Source organism: Daktulosphaira vitifoliae, unplaced genomic scaffold (assembly GCF_025091365.1).
Source record: "Daktulosphaira vitifoliae isolate Bord-2020 unplaced genomic scaffold, ASM2509136v1 Scaffold_4, whole genome shotgun sequence".
In the NCBI taxonomy this organism is placed as follows: Eukaryota; Metazoa; Arthropoda; class Insecta; order Hemiptera; family Phylloxeridae; genus Daktulosphaira; species Daktulosphaira vitifoliae.
The window spans coordinates 24653825-24671979 of record NW_026099575.1 but is presented as its reverse complement, the minus strand read 5'-3'; the positions used below and the strand labels follow the sequence as shown (position 1 = coordinate 24671979).

Below are 18155 nucleotides of genomic sequence, written 5' to 3'. Positions count from 1 at the left end.
GTTTTTATCATTTCAAGTGCTTCAATGATAACAAAACAAAAACAATAATAAAATCGCAATTAAAAAGAAACACTTATAATAACATTGACTTCCTACAAAGAAAACTTTTGTTCGTTGGTTATTAAAATTCGGTAAACAAGTAGAGTATGCTTTAAAAAATGGAATGTCAAAAACCTAGAACTCGTGCTTCTTCAAAAATTAAACAGTTACCTAAAGTATTTATTTTTGTTTACAATAAATAATTTAATTATTCACTAATATTTAATTGTTAATTTGTTTAATAGTAATGAATTACGACGCATTATAGATTATAGAATTATGTATTTAACAATCATGAACATTAAAGTTTTTATGTGATAGTGGCAAGCCAGAATTTCACATAATGCATAGGGAGAATTTTAAAAAATATAAAAAATTCCATATTTTAGATTGTTTTTTTCTTCGTTTCAGAGTTAAATATTGCTGTCAGTGGGGAAGGGGTGCATAGCTCCCCTCACCCCCTGATTAATTCACTCAGATATGATCAATCAATTAATTATTAATTTCAAATTAATTTTCAGTTTAGATTTGAAATGATTTATTCGATTTTTAAAATGAAATAGTCTATTTATGGACATTAAAAGCAATACAACCAAGTATTGGTCATAAAATATGTAATCTGAATATTTTTATTCTGTAATTTCAACCTTGAAATTTACTTTTATATTTTTTAGACTATTAAATTTTTCTATAATATTATTATACTTAATAAATTAGTTAGCTAAAAAATCAGACTTTAAAATTAATTCTTCTTCTTCTTCTTCTTCCTCGCTCACATCAGCTGTCCTCATATTGCATTCAATAGAATCTCTCCATCTCTTTTTTTGGTCTTCCTCTACCTCTTCTTCCTTCAACATTCATTTCTATAACTGTTCTTACGGCTTCCAATTCTTCTCTTCTCATAACATGACCAAATCATCTAAGTCTATTTTCTCTCATCTTATCCATGATTGACGTTACACCTACACTCCCTCTTATATACTCATCATTTCTTATCCTATCTTCTTTAGTCACCCCATTCATCCATCTAAGCATTCTCATCTCTGCTCTACTTTCTTATTAACCGCTCAACACTCTGAACCATACATTATAGCTGGTCTCACTACAGTCTTATAGAATTTACCTTTCAGCCTCATAGGAATTCTTTTATCGCATAAGACACTAGACGCTTCTCTCCACTTCAACCACCCGCACTTAATCCTGTGTCTTACATCCTCATCAATACTACCGCTCTTTTGCACAACTGTTTAAAATTAATTATTAATAGGTAAAATATTTAAAAATACTAAAAAGTGAAGCTTTATTTTTTAGGTTTATTTTTTTTCTATACTTCATCGTTTTGAAAAATTTCAATAGTTATTATTAATATTCTATTTATGTTAAGCTTTAAATTTTTAAAATGTATTTCTTCATTTTATTTTTCTTTCTGTTTCTATATTATAGAAGAAAATCAAAGAACCTGAACATACTCAGGACAATGTGCTATCTATTTCAGTTGAAAATGTAGAAAATGCTCTTCATGAAGCATTTAAAGATATCAGCGTTAGCAATGAGCATATTGATGTAATATATAGTGAATTAGATAATCAACAGGAATGCCTAAATAATGTAATAGAGTATCAACAAAATTTAGAAACCAATGTTAAACTTAGTAGTAATTTTGAAATAACTGAAAATTTGACTGTAATACCATCATCAATTCCTTGTTCAGTCGGTTCTCTACCAACACCATGTGCACCAATATTAGAAGATATATGGTCACAAACTGATGTAACATGTAATTTTGAACCTTTAAAACCTTTTGATGAACAGGAACTGGCTAGTTATTATCAAAATACATTGCTTACAAATGCATATGAATATATAGAAGAATTTAACTCTATAGAATTAAAAAACCTTCAGACTTGTGAACATCCATTATATATAATGTTAGAAGATTATTTGCGAGCTAGATTAAAGGTAGAGAGTTGTAAAATTGAAATTAATGAGTCCAAAATCTTACATGTAACACATGAGAATCATGTTTGGACATTGGAACCTGCTATGTATACTCAATACGGAGAGTGTAAGGTAATTTCATAGATTCAACTTTTATACATATACAGAGTATCCCACTTAATTACTTACAAAATAAAAATAATTTTTTTCGCCGATTTTTTTAGTTACATATATTTCTTAATTAATCAAGTACTTTTTTGGTTCATCACAATAAAATATAAGGGTGTCACTTAACTTTTTTGAATGATAATATACATATATAACTAGCTTATTAAATATTAAATGTTTCTCTGATTAAGAAAATTACAATCCAATAACAAATTATAGATCAATATCTCAGAAGTTCTTAGTATTTTAAAATATAGAGTGGTGATGAAGCATGGGAGTAATAATGTTTTTGTTATTAAATATTTCTCAGCTGCACTTTGCTCTTGTCTAGGTATAATGATGTAAATAAATTCTGAGGTACTAGTCCATAAGTTGTTATTGGGTTGTCATTTTCTTAATTAGATCATTTTCTTTTTAATAAGCTAGTGAAATATGTATGTATTATCATTCGAAAAAAATTAAGCGAGACACCATTATATTATATAGGTGATGAACCAAAAAAGTACTTAATAAGCCAAAAATTATTTTACAAGTAATTAATTGGGTTTTGATAAACAGATTACTTATTTATATATTTTCTTTGTTATAAATGATAATTGATTTTTTAAAGTAATTTTCAAGCATACAAACTATCTATTTTTTCTGCTGTATTGCTTAAATATTTTATAAGATTATCAAGTTATTTTTATTTAAAAATTAATTATAAGAAAAAAATTTTAAATTAAAATAAAATACCAGTATAAAGTTTAAAGAAATTGTTCACAGAAAAACCTTTGGGATATGTGTTATTATATAATGAATACTAAAGAACTGAAAAATATTTAAAAAATGAGTTTATAACCTTTTTGAATAAAGGTGCTTTCAATTAATTTTTTATTCAAGATCTTAATAGCTTGGTTGTGTCTCATTTAAATTCCCTATTTTGACTATAGAAATTTCTATTTGTAATAATTTTTGTTTTAAGTTAAAATACTTTAGTATAATTCATTTTTCTTTTAATCTAGGATGGCAATCCAGTATCTTCAACAAAAGAATATCAAATATCAAGGTTTAATGAAAAAGCTTTTGATAATCTACAAAAATCATTGCTAAAGTTACAAAGTTTAATTTGTAGTTATTATGAATATCTTTATGAATGTCAAATGATCAAAGAGAAAGTACATAAATTGAATATTTTAAAGATATGATTGCATATTTATCCTATAATTTCAATTTTTAATATACCTATTTTCAGATAAATTATTATTTGCATCAATTATGTGAACCATTTTCCACAATTTCTATTAATACCCCAGTAGGTCTTTTTTTAAATTCTGATGTTCGTGCTCCAGATGGTAAAAGTCTTCATCATTGTATACACGATCTCAAAGTTGCTATATCAATTTTGTTTGCATATCAAAGAAAGTCCATTTGTGACAAAATATTCATTCGGGATACTAGAGAGCTATTGCAAAAAACTGTTAGTCTACTGCTTCGAGTAGCTTCTTGGAAAGATCATATTTTTATTTTAAATCATATTTTGAGGTAGTTATAACTTTAATGTCATTATTAAATAAATGGTGTGAACTTTTGAATTTTATTAGGTGTCCATCTGGTGTTGGAAAATGGGCGAGTTCTTTCGTTCAAATACCTTCAACTGAAATAAATTGTTTGGATAGCAATTTTCATTTGAACTGTATTATAACTGCCTTGGGCGTCATATTAATGCCAATCAAACTAAGAGAACAATTTTTAGAATATGTAAGAATTAAAATTTCTGTTAGTGGAATTTTTAAGAATACTTATCCATTTATTTTTTTGTTAAATAATGATTCTTTTATAAAAATATACAGACTAAAGTTTGATTTAATTTTATGAATTAAGTAAATATCTAGTTTGTTATAGAAATAAATTATTTATAAGGATAGATTTTAGGTGACACTTTCAAAAGTTTTATGGAATCCTACTGTAATTATTTTACTATTAAATAGAAAATGGTTTAAATAAAATCTAAATAATAATTTTGCTGTTAAAAATGTTTTATAATAAAAAAATAATACTAGGTCCTTATATAAATATTGAAAGTTACCTCTAAAATCTATCCTTAAAAACAGGGGTGTCATTTTATGTTATAATAGACTGAGACAAATTTTTGACTCCAGTCAAAAATGAGCCCATCATTTTATAAAGTTGCTTGCTTTGCTTTAGTTTTATCCTCATAATATAACCATACATCTAATTGTATATAAAAAGCTATTTAAAAAAAATAACTTTATGGCTTTCTTTTTTATACAATTTTAATATAAATAATATATAACATTTAAGCTAGTTTGGTTGATGGAAAGATACATGAACACAAACATTAAGATGATTGATTAGATTTAAAAAAATATAGTACTATTTGCAAAATTTTTTTAGAAGTATTATAATTTATTAATTAAACAATAATAAATGTTTAAAAAATAAATTAAATGAACAGAAATATTTGTTTTAAATCACACTTTTAAATTTTTTGCAAAAATGATTTACTATTGTTGTTTTACAGTGTAAGGTTGTTGTTTAAACAAATAAGTAAAATACATTTTTTTCTTGTAATAGCAAAAAAAATTACAAATTAAAAATATTTAAAATTTTAAGTCTTAATTAAAGTATGGGATTACTAAGAGAGATTTTTGAATAAAAATGAAATAGGGAAAGTTAATTTTTTTCATTATTTGTATATGAAATTTCTATATGTAAAATAATTTGCTTATAATTAGCTGAACAAAATAAACCTAATAGTTACCCAGTAGCACACCTAAGGTGGTTAATCAGGTCAATGGCTCTTTTTAAATATTTTTACAATCCAAGTTTTATTTTTTTTTTAATTAAGCGATAGACTAATTAAACATTAAAATAAAGTTGTATAATACATTCAAAGTTTCATAAGAGGGTAGGTAGTAACTTCCTCTTAATTGGAGAATAAATAAATACTTATTTTTTGAACATTACCTAAATTAAGTTAAGGTATGTCAATTTGCTCTTTTAAAAATATCATCTTTTCCCAGGCCTGGGGTATATGAATTACTGTAAGGATCAGTTTATTGTTTTTATGCTGGTGTACAAGAGCATATTAATTCAATATTTTATATCCAATAGTGATTTCTTTAATGAAGTACAAATTGTGTTCAATTATAACTAAATACACAGAGCTCTATTTTAAAATTGGGTGTTTTAATTAAAAAATATTAGTTATATTGTGTAATTAATTTTTAGGGGACTTTACATAAGAGTAAATTAGTGTCAATGTAATTTTTAGAAGACTACACATGCCTGATTGTACTAGTATGTTTGTTGATTTATTTTGTTTAGATTTATAAGACTGAAGATGATAAAGAAGGTATTTGGGTGGTAGTAGATAGTGAAGGAGAAGACGAATGCTCAGAAAATGGTCAGCATTTACTTCGAGAAAGTGATATTATTGCACTACTCAATCAAATTCCATTCTCAATTCTTTTTAAAAAAGTAGATATTTTTAAATAAATTTTTATAGTTTAGGTGTCTTACAAATATTTAATTATGTTATAAAATAGATGTTATCTGAAAATAATGGTAATGATGAACTAAAAATAAATCTTTGGAATGATTCAAATCTATTACGAATTATTGCAATTGCAAATACATTAGTCAATATATTGAAAACTGGATTAGAAGTATACAGTACTAATTCTGCTGATTATCGACAGTTTTCTAAAAGACTGGGACAAATTCTTCAAGATGTTGTGAATTATGTGACTGATATTTTAGAAGAGTATAAGTATGTCACATATTTTTTTTTTTTTTTTTAAATTGTTAAAATTGACCATGAGCATTATATTAAGATGTCATAGGTATGTGTCGCCTAGAGTACAAACAGAGTATGATGCTTTGATTGAACGTACCGTTTTGTGTTTATATGATAATATTGATAGAACCACATGGCAATACTTGGTCATGTTACCTTTTAAATATATATCTTCCCAAACATCAATTAGTCTTTATCAGTATATACTGAACTTAAAATCAGGTTAATTTATGAGTATTTTTAAAATAGTTTGATAGAAAATATTTTAAATTAATTTTTTACCTCAGGAATTAATGACTGTTCAATAGAAGAATTGACAGATTCAATAGTTAAAACATCAGATGATGAATGTTACTATATTCTGACAACAATTAATAACATGGCTTTAAGCAGAGATATGAAAGATGTTGAATTTATAACTGCAGTTACTTCTAGTTTAGTTAAGGTATTTAATTTAAACTAGATAGGAAATAGACAATTTATTTTATAAATTATGTATTCAATTTTTTTTTTGCTTAGAAATAAAAATTTATAAGTAATTTAGTGGTATTTTGTATGTTTATTTATGGATATATTATCTAAGTTTCTTCAAATATGCGATTGTTTAAAAATAAGTAGAAGAAATATACTTTTAGTTATTAAATTTACTAATATATTAATTACTTTATTTTGACTATAGATTGGATTTGTTAGTATTACTACTAAAGAAAAATGTAAGAAAACATGTGGTGCTTTACTGTCAAGTTTATCAGATAAATATCCATTTCTTATCTCAGATATATTAAATGTTCTTAAAATTCATTTTGATGAAATAAGTTCTGTATGTGTACTATGAAAAATTCTTAATAATTTCTTATAAATTTTATAAATTCTATTTTAGAATTCGATGTATATCTTTCAAAAGCTCCCTTTGTCCAGATGGAAGTTAACTGAGGATGACTTGTTGTACATTGAAAATTTAATATTGAATTATGCTATCACATCTATTCAAAACACTCTAAGTCGTTATATACTAACAAAATTGTTTTCAGAATGTGATGAAACTGATATAAAGTTTGTTACAATAATTTTTTAGGAAATTATTACTATAATTTTGACATAATTGTAAACTGGAAATTAAAAATTTCTTAATTAAAATTTTAGTGATCTAATGATGACTAAAGAGATGCATGGCCGTATAGCAATTATAGTTGTTAAAGCAGTTTTAAAACATTCACCCATTACTACTGATGAAACTTCAGCCTATTATTTAGTTCATAGCATAAAACAAGTAAATTAATGAATAATTTAAACCCATTATTTATACCATATATCAGATTAAAAAATTTAAGTATTTACTTAGTTTGTTCAAATTAAATCAAATGAACAAGCTTTTCGAATGTGGGTGTGGAAACTTTTGTATTCATTAAAATTACACTTAATGGATTTACCAAGTTTAATTGTATGTGGAGCATTACAAAATATTAGTCATTATTTACTATCTGTTATTGACATTGAAATTGTTAATGAAGTAAGTGTTATATATTATAAACAATACAATTAAAAAAATTAGAGCTATAAAATTGAAATATTTTAGGACACTAAGTGTTTACATGTAGAGGATCCTATTGCATTTTATTGTGCTGTTCATTTAACTACAGCGGGTCATTGTGTACCTGTAATATTTCATAAAGGCCTTGATTATTGTTATAAATTGCTTCAGTATAAACATTATACGGCCACTATAGCTTGTCTGAATGTAATTGTTCCTTTCTTTTTTGAACACAGCGAATGTTTGTTAGAATCAAAAAAGTAATATAAAATATTTACTTAATATAGTAATTCAGTTTTAATTTATACAATTTTCCAAGTATGATAAGAAAAATTTTATATTTTCTCATTTTATTGTTATATAATTAACAATGTTATAATTCTCTGTGATGAATTATTTATTAGTCATATTGAAGAAGATTATAATCAAATTTGTATCATAGTTGTAAAATCAAAATTCTATGTGTGCTTAACGACATAAAATAGATATATTTTGAAAGTGAACATATATAAAAATTTTTTTTTTAGTTGAAGATATAATTTCTGGTGTATATTTCAGATTTATTTCAATTGTGTCAGGTATAATGGCTGATAATCGAAGTAGTGCAAATCGAGCTATTAATATATTAAGTGTTCAAGGACCTTCTGAAATCATTGTACAATTTAATAACATGATTCAGTATCAGATTTCAAATTTTAAACACTACAATCTTTTAAATCAGCAACCTGTAGTAGAACTATGGACTAAAATAATTTGTTCTTTATGGAAAGAAGCGGAAAATGATACATTTGTTTATGTATTAGACACAATATTTAAAAATATTATAAATACTCAATATTTACCATGGGCTCGTGAATTATTAGCTAATCTCATAACAGTAACTATTTTTTATTGATGTTTAAGTTTAATTTAGTATTTAATATACAGTTATACTTATATCACTAAATAAATTTTATAGCAATTTAGTGATATTAAAGAAAATATGTCGGCTATTGGTTCAATTTTAAATTTTGTGTTTCAAAGCCCTGACAAACGATCATTATTACTCCCTAAGTACCCAGTTGTATTATCTAACTGTCCTTACTATGTACTCTTAGCATTAGAAGCAGAAGAGTGGTATATACAAGGTAGAAATGAAATTTGGAAACAATTATTGATTAAGCTTCGAACGCAACAAGGAAAAGCAAATATTGATGTTGCTCTTAAAGTTTGTAGCTCATTAAATAAATATTTTATTATTTGCATTTGGGCTTAAAATTTTAACTAACCAAAAAATAATACCATGTCAAATGTATTAACTAAAAAAAATATTATTACAAAAGTATTCAAAAAACAATATTCCAATTGGTTAATATGGGTTTAAAGTGCTGATTTATACATATTTATTTACAAATTTTCTTCATAAATGATGAATAAATAAATAATAATTTTAGAAAGTGTGCTCTGATTTAAAAATATCATATTTTACATCTGGACATTTATCAATTTATCGATGGATGCAATATGGTTTAGAAATGCCTTGCCAGCAGCCAGTAGCCTTTCTTTATTGGCAAAACTTTTTTAGATTATATTTACAAAGAGTTCCTGGGTAACTAATTGTAACAAATATTTAAATTAAAATAATAATATTATAATGAATTGATATATCTTTTAATCATATTCATTAAATTTAAGGACTCAGCATAATGGTAGTGTTGGTCGAAAGTTTTTTGAAGGTATTGTTAATTCTTCTTACTTAACTAAGATAAATATCAAGTTAAAAGAATGTGCTGATTTTCATCGTACAAAATTAAAAAATAATCCCAACTCAGAAGTTGATTTACGATTGGCTAGGTGATAATAATTATAAATAATCTAAAAGTTCATTAAAGTTTATATTAAATAACTATTATTTTGTTATTTTTAGATTTTATGAAGCATGTACTCTATGGCTTTTTGATGTGCGTTTACTCGAACCTACTTTGTTTGTACCTTCTTTGGATCAAATGTATGAACCAAATGATTTGACACATATTATTAATGGATCAAATGTAAAAAAAAATAATAATCAATATACAAGTTTTTTTGGTTAATATATTTTATCCTCTACTTATATTTTAAAGGAATGGTTAATATATCTTGTAAATCAAACATTGGTTGAAGAGTCAAAAATTGAATGTTCAAAAGCATGGATTGAATTGTTAGGAAAAGATATTCAAATTAAGAAAAATAAAATTCAAAAAAAACATTCATTAGTGAAAGAACCTATAATAAGAGTTATTAATAGATTAAAATCGTATGATTCTCCTTCACCTAGTCCAGAACTCGTTATAAGATTATCTGAAGTGCGAATATTATCTAATGATATTTTATATCAACAGCAAGATATATTGAATATTATTCAATTTAATTTAAAGCAAATTTTAGACTTCATTAGGTGAGCATTTTTAAATAATTTTATTATATACTTTTAACTATTTTATGACTAATAATTAATGAACTTTTTTTAGTAATATATATAGAGTGTATACATTACGCCATAAAAATCTTGATGAATGGTACTTGGATGGTTTGAAGGTGTTGTATAATCAGATAGAATCAACTACGCGAGTGCAAGCTATTTGTGATTATAAAACTAAAAGAAGTAATCAAAGTGTTATAAAATGTTCTGGTGCTGCTGAAATTTTATTTCAAGTATGACATTAATTTTTAATTTAACTAAATTATAATTTTCATGAAAAATTATTGTGATGTTATAGATTCATGAAGCAAAATTAAATTTAGATGTACAAGAAGTAAATTTAAATAATAGAAAAGAGTTAGATACATTAATAAATACCACCTTAGAACTTCTATTACCTCCATCTTTAACAATTGCTTGTACCACTCTTAACCTTATTACACAGTTAGTATTTAAATTCCTTAAATTTTTGGTAAAAAAAATTTAAATATCAATATTTTAATTTATAGGCAAATAATCAGTGAATTAGCTGCTTTGTCAAAAGTTGGAGATATTGCTTTAATGAGTAAACTTAAATCATCAGGAGTTCAAATTTTTTATAAAATCATAAAAGACTATGAAATTTTGAAAACATGTCCCGCAATTGAAACTTTTATTTTAGTTATCTTACAGTCTATTGGGAAAGTAAGTGAAATAAAATTATTTCTGATATATACACAAGCCAAACAGAAATCTGTAATAAACAGTTACAATAATATTGTAATATTATTTTTTTTTTGTTATATTATGTTTATAAGTTATATTATGATATTACTGCTCTTTCTATATAACTGTTTATAGTTTTCTAAAATAATTGTTATTTCTGAAAACATTTACTATGACGTTTTACTCTATTATGTAAAAAAAGAAACAGTATTTTTATAACTACTATTTCTTTTTTTCTCAAAACTATCATGTCAAAAAATCATCTTTTATGCTTATTGTACTAATATTGTATAGATTGTATAAATAAAAAAAAACAAAATATATATAATAATAATAATAAATAAATAAAATTTGTGGTTAAATATTTAATAGATTTCATCACTTAATTTTTATCATTAAATATTTTTTGTTTTTGAAAAATACTTGTGAAAAATTTATTAGTAATGTAGACTAATACGACTATAATAATTATATATATTTAACTGCTCCAAGTTTAACCACCACAATAAGTTAACCCATTTGACTGTAAATAATTTATAATATATCAAAGATAGGTTATTTAAGACTACTTTATATTATGATGTGTTATTTACATAAACAAATAATAGAAGTAAACAGCTTCTATTTCAAAAAATATTGTTAATAATTTTGTGGCTATTTTAAAAGTTTATTTAATTTTTGTAAAACATTGTATGAGCTGCATTCTTGGTTAATTCAGTTTCAAAATTTTACTGTTAATTAATTTTATGAATTAAAGGTATTTATTTCAAACAACGAAAAAGAATGTCTTCATATTATGAATACTGCTTTAACATATCAAAATTTATCAGATGTATTAGTACCACTTTTTTCACCATCATCAACATCGAGTAAAACATTTTTAGAGGCATATAAAAATATTATACAACATTGTAATGCTCAATATGAACCTATTGCATTGAAATTACTTTCTCAAGTATGTTATACAATATTATTGAGCAAATTTATATATTTTAATGTCATAAAAATTTTAAAATTTTTATAGTTTGATGTAGCGACTTATTTATCTATCAGACAACCTCTTCTCCAAGAACGTTCAGTTTTAATTAATCATTGTATGGATGCTTTAATAATGATCAAGCAACAAACAAAAACAGATTATACAACGAGTGTTCATGAGGTTTTTAGTTATAATTTCTACTATAATAACTTTTTAGTTCTACTTTTTACTATCATTATGTTTATTATCATCTTAATACTGTAATATTATTGTTAGAGTATTAATCTAGTAAGCTTAGATCATGTGAGTATATTTTTCAAGCTTCAAGATTTAGTGATCTCTAATTTCTTTATTAAAGCAAAAAAAAAAAATTGTGAAGCTTGAATGAGGCTTATGATACAGGGACCATTTTAATTTTGAACCCTAGGCTTCACAATGTCCCTAGGTACAATTGGAAAACATCTTTTGGGGAACTAACTTATTCTTCCCCTTAAAAATATTTTTATATAAATTTACATGTAATTTTTATAATTTTTGATGGAATTATAACAGAATTAGTGATAAGCACCCTCTAGACTCTCTCAGATTGTGCTTATGATATGTTAATCTAGACTTATACACTACAATAAACTAATACATTTTTCATGAGTCCCAATTTAATTTAATTTTAAAATTAATTTTTAATTTAATATTTCGAAATTTAATTATCATTGGTAAAAAATAAAAATAAGCTAATATTTTAGTTATTCACTCAACATTTATGTAAAATGATGGATCATGATTTTCCTGAGCATTATGGAGAAATATTACTTAAGCTCTTGGAACATTGTAAAGAAGGTAAAATTTACAGTCATGTATGGTTTTATATTCTTAATACTATATTAGCTCAAGCTGTACCTTTAACACCAACTGAATCAAAAAGAACCATTTTATTACCAGACATGTCTATAGAACAATTGAGAGATATTGTTAGACGTTATGCTACTGATCAACGATCATTAAATTCACAACAAGTAAATTTAAGAAATATTTGTGCACATTATTTTTAATTTAATCTTAATATTGTTTTAAAGCTTCAAGAAACATTACATTTATTGACAACACATTTTGCAAATGAAAGACTTAAATCTGCTACTGGTGAACTTTACTCTAAATATAATTCATATGTTGAACCCTTGATTTACTTGTATGCAATGGTCGGTCATGCTCTGATTGTTGGTACTTTACAAACTTATCGTGGAATGTTAGCAAATCAAAGTATGTCAAATTATATTATTAAAATTATTTATTTATATCAAATTAATAAAGGAGTGGTGTGTTTTAATTTTTTTTAAGTATGTGAATTTCTATGTCCAACATTAATAAGCATGTTTGGTCCTTGGCTTGAACCATGGTATGAAGGATGGAATACTGAAAATAAAACTTTAAAGTTTCCTTGGTTGGCTACTAATACAGCAGTAGCTACATTAATGACCAATACATTAGTAGAATGTATTTTATTTGTATTAGATACTATGCCTGGTATGAAATTTAATTTATTTCATCTAAGAATAATAAATATTATTTAAAAACAAAAAATTTTTAGCTTGTGATAATGTATTAAGTTATATCTGCCAATGGTATATTAAGCTTTATGCCCATATGCAAATTACAGATAACATTTTTGAGGTTATTCATTCAAGTCTTGCTAAACTACCTTGGAAACGTTTTATGCCAATAGATGTTGATATTGAATTAATTATGAAGGTATTTTTCTGTTACAAATTTCATCAAAATTAAACTTCTAGTTTGTTTATTTTATTTAGGTTATGGATCAATTTTTACCTCAATCTCACTGCTTTTTAGCAGATATTATCATAGAAGTTCCCTGGCCATATGTTCAAAAAATTGACATACGAACATTGTTTTCTCTTTTTATAAAAGTTTCAAACCTACCTAATATGAGAAAAGTAAACATAATTTCCTAATTATATGATATATTAAAGATTAAGTAAATTTTGAGTAAATTTTTAGGATAGTAAAATTAGACCAATTTTATTGGAAGTTCAAAAGTTTCCTTGGCATCAAATTGATGGTGAATATTATGAAAATATTCTTAGCTGGTTTGTTTCAAAGTATGATCCTTTAACAGTGCTCCAATTAACTAACGAAGACTGGTGTGGCACAGATTCTGCAGTACTTGAGTAATATAAATTTTATTTAAGTTAATGCAATTTTATTTAAATTAAGTTATATTTATTACTTAGTCTCTTAAAGTTAGGCGCTGGTTATAATGAGGTTGATCAAAATATACCCTATGCAGAACATATGTCTTATAAACGACGCGTTTTTATCCGTGCAATGGTAAAAATGTTTGTATCATTAACTTTGCGGTACAGATCAATTTTAGGTAGCCATTACAGACATCTAAAATGTTCATTCAGTCGTCTTATGGATGAAATTGAAATGGTAACTAAGCACGGCGAAGAAGCTAAACTACTTATTATTGAGTTGCTTGCACTGATTAATCAGTCTTCTGGTTCTGTACTGTCATCACTGATGCTTCAGACTATCCAAGAATGGATTGTTAAAAGAAAAGCTAATAGCACAGTTATGGAAGGTTTACTGATGGCGACATGGTCTCATGTTACTGAGCTTCAATATAAAAGTGATATACTGGAGGCTTGCTTAACTGCATGGTTTAAAAATTCAGGCAAATTATTTAATATTATATTCATAAAAAATTTTAATTTAATATAATTTTATATCAAAATATAAATTATAATAAACAGGGAATGAAGAAGAGTTTAAATGGGATAAAGTTTTGACTCTATTGCCATCAGTTCATTTACACTATCAAGGTTTAGCTGAAATATTAATGTCTTCTAGTCATTTACTTACATTATATGCTCTGGCTTTAAAAGAATCACAAAATCAATCATCATATTCAGATATTCTCATTACTTTAGTTCAGTGCTTAGAATCAGTAAAACCAAAGTAAGTAAATATATTAAAAAGTTATAGTATATCAATTTATACTAGAGCCACCTAAATTATGTAATTTTTAAAAGAATGTCACCAAATAATTTTTATTTGTTTATAATAAAATAAGTATTATTTTACTATTTTTTAATGATTTTTTACTTACCAAAATCTCATTTTTATCTTTTTAATTTAATATACTTCATGATTTATTAATCATACAGTACTTTTTAGGTCCATTCATAAGTACAACTGTGTTGAGGCTTAGAGAGGTTTAGCCCCTCCATTTTTAAAATTAGCCTCTCCAAAATTTCAGTTAATATATAATTATATAAAGAAAATTAGGGAAGTGGAGATTATACATAATGAGCCTCTCAAAAAGTTTTATTGAAATTGCACCAATGAACCCATCTTTTATATCTTATTAGGAAATAAGGATACAAACTTAATGTTTTTAAATAGCAACATATATATTAAATAACTTATATAAAAGGAAAAGATATAATTTTGAAAATTACTGATCTATAACAACTTTTATTGATTCTAAAATATAGGGGGGTCTATAGATAGTTTTACAATAAGCATAAAAGATGATGATTTTTTTACATAATAATTTTGAGAAAAGAAACTGCCCACCGACAACATTCTTTTTGAAGTGATATTATTTAGTAGTTAAATTTTAGCTTCTATGAGAAGCTGAAAAGGTATTAGTTTTACTATAGTGTTTTTTTTTGTCTGTTACTACTTTTTCTCAGCTCTCACCGAACTGATTTCTTTCAACGATACGTCAAAAGATCACAAATCGTATCTAGTCAAAGACATTACTCTTAAAAATTGAAAAAATTTCCCTCGTTCTCCGTTAATAGAGGAAATCTCCAAAAATTACAAATTTAAAAATCACTAATTTTCGACATTTTTTCAATTTTTTTTACTTAAAATTGCCATAAATTTTTAAAAATGACAAAATCGATATAATTTTTTTTTAAATACATACATGAGGTATTTACCTATCATTTTTTATTTTTTTATTAATTTAACCCTTTACCTGCCCACAAGGGAGGATTCAAAATTACAACTTTTTTTTACAAAAAATTAACTTTTGAAAGTGTTTAGTAACTCTGACACTTTTATATATATCTTAAATTAAAGCTAATATAATATTCTTTATTATGGGAAAAAAAAATTTCGGAATTTATTTTGTCTTCATGGTAAAAATAGCTACTATATTCAAAAATATGTTATTTTTGTGTTAAACTTCTTGGTTTTGTATTTTATTTTATTATAAGGGGATTACACTGATTTTCATAAATATTATATCAATAATTAGATTGATATAGTATAAAAAGTTAAGCATATTTAAATTTTTTTGTTTCTTTGAAGTTGAGAAAAATAACTTTAAAATTTGAACTAGCTAAATTTCCATTTTTATTAAGTGACGAATGCGACGTACGCTTTCTGAGACGGTAACACTTGGGTCTTTCATGCCTGTGGCACTGAATTTTTTCTTAATTCTTTATAAGTTAGAAAAAAATGTTTAACTCATTTGATTTTTATCTCATTTAGATTCAATAACTACAATAAATATCAAGGATCCCATTACTGTAGTTTCCTCTCATGAGAAGAAATTCATATTAATATTATTTTACTATGTGGTTTTTTTTTTGTAGCTATCATTTATTTTCTCAGCTCTCACTTAACCTACTTTTTTGACAAATTTTTTTTTTAAATTAAACACTATCTACAGATTTGCATCGAAGTGTTTTTTATGATAGTGATTTCAATCACTGTTAGATATCATCTATACTGGACCCAACTATGCCACTTTTGAAAGTGTTTAGTAACTTTAGACACTTTTATATATATCTTAAATTAAAGCTAATATAATATTCTTTATTATGGGAAAAAAAAATTTCGGACTTTATTTTGTCTTCATGGTGAAAATGGCTACCAAATGCTATTTTTGTGTGAAAATTCTCGATTTTATATTTTACTTATTTAACTTTATATTTATATAACTTTTTGACAAATGTATGTATACAATTTTTTCATTATTTTCCATTATGCTACTTAATATATATGTTTTAATTTAAATAAATAAAGTTTTTAGCCTTATAAAGAATAAAAGCTGAACCTAAGTAATACTTAATAATTAACAATTTGAAAAGTATGTTAAACTCAAAAAAGTTAGAAAAAATTTCTCAATATTTTTATTATTTTAGAAGATATTGAGTAGTTAATGGTAAAAGATCATCTTGTATATTTACATGTGAAAATTTAATCTTATTTATTTAAAATTCTTTAATTTTATGATTTTTAATAATAAACCATAACTTATGGTGAAGAATTGATTAAAACCACTAAAATAGGAATTTAACTGATGATTTATAAATGTCACATTTATAGAAGTGTAAAACCTTTACTTTGTAAAAGTGGTTAATAACTGTTTCTACTTTTAGTAATATATCTGAAAATAAACTTCCTTTGATATGGTCTCTTACTTTACGATTGAGTTCATTTGAGGATGACCACACATCAAATTATTTACTCAGAATATCTGCAGCTGCAAATCAATTAGCTCAATTTAAACAAAGTTGGAGCTTATTTGATGCAATAAGATTACAAAAACAGACAAACATTACAACTAAGTAATTATTAAATATAATTATATCTTTACAAGTATCTATGTATATAATACTAATGTTGCAGATGTCGAGTGCTATGTCGTGCGTTAGCAGCATTTATTCATGCTCAGTTACCAGAAAATAAATCTAGCCGCAAACAGTTTATTAGGCAAGATGCTAATGCTCCTGGTGGTTTTTCTAGTAATAACAAGTAATATGATTTAATTCATAAATTATTTTACTTATTAAAAATTTATACAATTAATTATTTTAATTTCAGTGACTTTGTGACCTCAATGGAATGTTTAAAAGCAACTTGTGCGTTAGAGGCTCTCAAACAAGACAGACAATATTCAGATTGTAATATTGCAATCGATATAGCCATCAAAGATATTAAAGGATCACACAGCTGTATGAAATATGGTGAACAGTTTGTAATTAAATTAGCAAAATGTTTGTACACAGATAATTTTATACATGGTATAATACCTTTATAACATATATATTTATAATGTGTATTTGTCATTTTTGTCTGTGATATATTTATTATGATATGTTTAAGGTTTTATTTTATTGAAATTTATTTTATTTTAATTATTGTTATGGTTTTAAAATATTTTTACAAAATTAATATATATTTTAATGACAAAATATTTTATAACTTCATTTTTTTAAATTTATAAAATAATACAAGAATATTTATCTTATACAATTTTTATAGAAATTATTTGATGAGCATTTGTTCTTATATTAAGTAGTGAAATGAAAAAAACTGTATTTTAATTTTTGTTTACGCGAAAATTACAAAATAATTTAAGTATGATCTTAGTCAATAATTTCAATATTTAACTCTAAAGTAGAGCTGATTTCAGTTCTTTGAGATTTATTAGCATATTATAATCTACTTATGATGAATCAAATAACTACATGATCATTAACATGAAATCTACGATTTGCTCAAAGAGGAGATT

The 18155-nt window shown here is 24.7% G+C and overlaps 1 protein-coding gene across 3 annotated transcripts; it reads left to right on the top strand.

Annotated features, from left to right (window-relative positions):
• The first annotated feature begins 21 nt into the window (after positions 1–21).
• LOC126903768 (ectopic P granules protein 5 homolog) lies at positions 22–17828 on the top strand. Of its 3 annotated transcripts, none has more exons than XM_050682243.1 (36): positions 23–215; positions 1483–2109; positions 3150–3302; positions 3380–3669; positions 3729–3885; positions 5476–5628; positions 5697–5920; positions 5994–6169; positions 6235–6392; positions 6627–6767; positions 6828–7000; positions 7091–7217; positions 7290–7457; positions 7524–7738; positions 8037–8355; positions 8437–8685; positions 8912–9066; positions 9153–9311; positions 9385–9508; positions 9581–9894; positions 9968–10151; positions 10217–10362; positions 10428–10602; positions 11381–11578; positions 11648–11782; positions 12346–12615; positions 12676–12859; positions 12938–13123; positions 13188–13348; positions 13408–13551; positions 13616–13785; positions 13849–14294; positions 14374–14578; positions 17020–17208; positions 17270–17395; positions 17465–17828. In XM_050682243.1, the coding sequence occupies exons 1-36, from the start codon at positions 159–161 to the stop codon at positions 17679–17681; spliced, it is 7275 nt and encodes a 2424-aa protein (XP_050538200.1). In that variant the 5' UTR covers positions 23–158; the 3' UTR covers positions 17682–17828. The 3 variants fall into 3 exon arrangements, with proteins under 3 accessions (XP_050538201.1, XP_050538200.1, XP_050538199.1); XM_050682242.1 differs by having other exon boundaries at positions 5985–6169; positions 17465–17827; XM_050682244.1 differs by lacking the exons at positions 14374–14578; positions 17020–17208; positions 17270–17395; positions 17465–17828 and having other exon boundaries at positions 22–215; positions 5985–6169; positions 13859–13991.
• The last annotated feature ends 327 nt before the right edge of the window (positions 17829–18155 follow it).

Bases quoted from the DNA above. Each gene is read 5' to 3' on its own strand.
- LOC126903768 (XM_050682242.1), top strand. From the start codon at position 159: ATGGAATGTCAAAAACCTAGAACTCGTGCTTCTTCAAAAATTAAACAG. The intron at 7,458-7,523 runs GTAAGTGTTATA...GAAATATTTTAG, and splicing joins ACATTGAAATTGTTAATGAA to GACACTAAGTGTTTACATGT. The intron at 8,686-8,911 runs GTTTGTAGCTCA...TAATAATTTTAG, and splicing joins ATATTGATGTTGCTCTTAAA to AAAGTGTGCTCTGATTTAAA.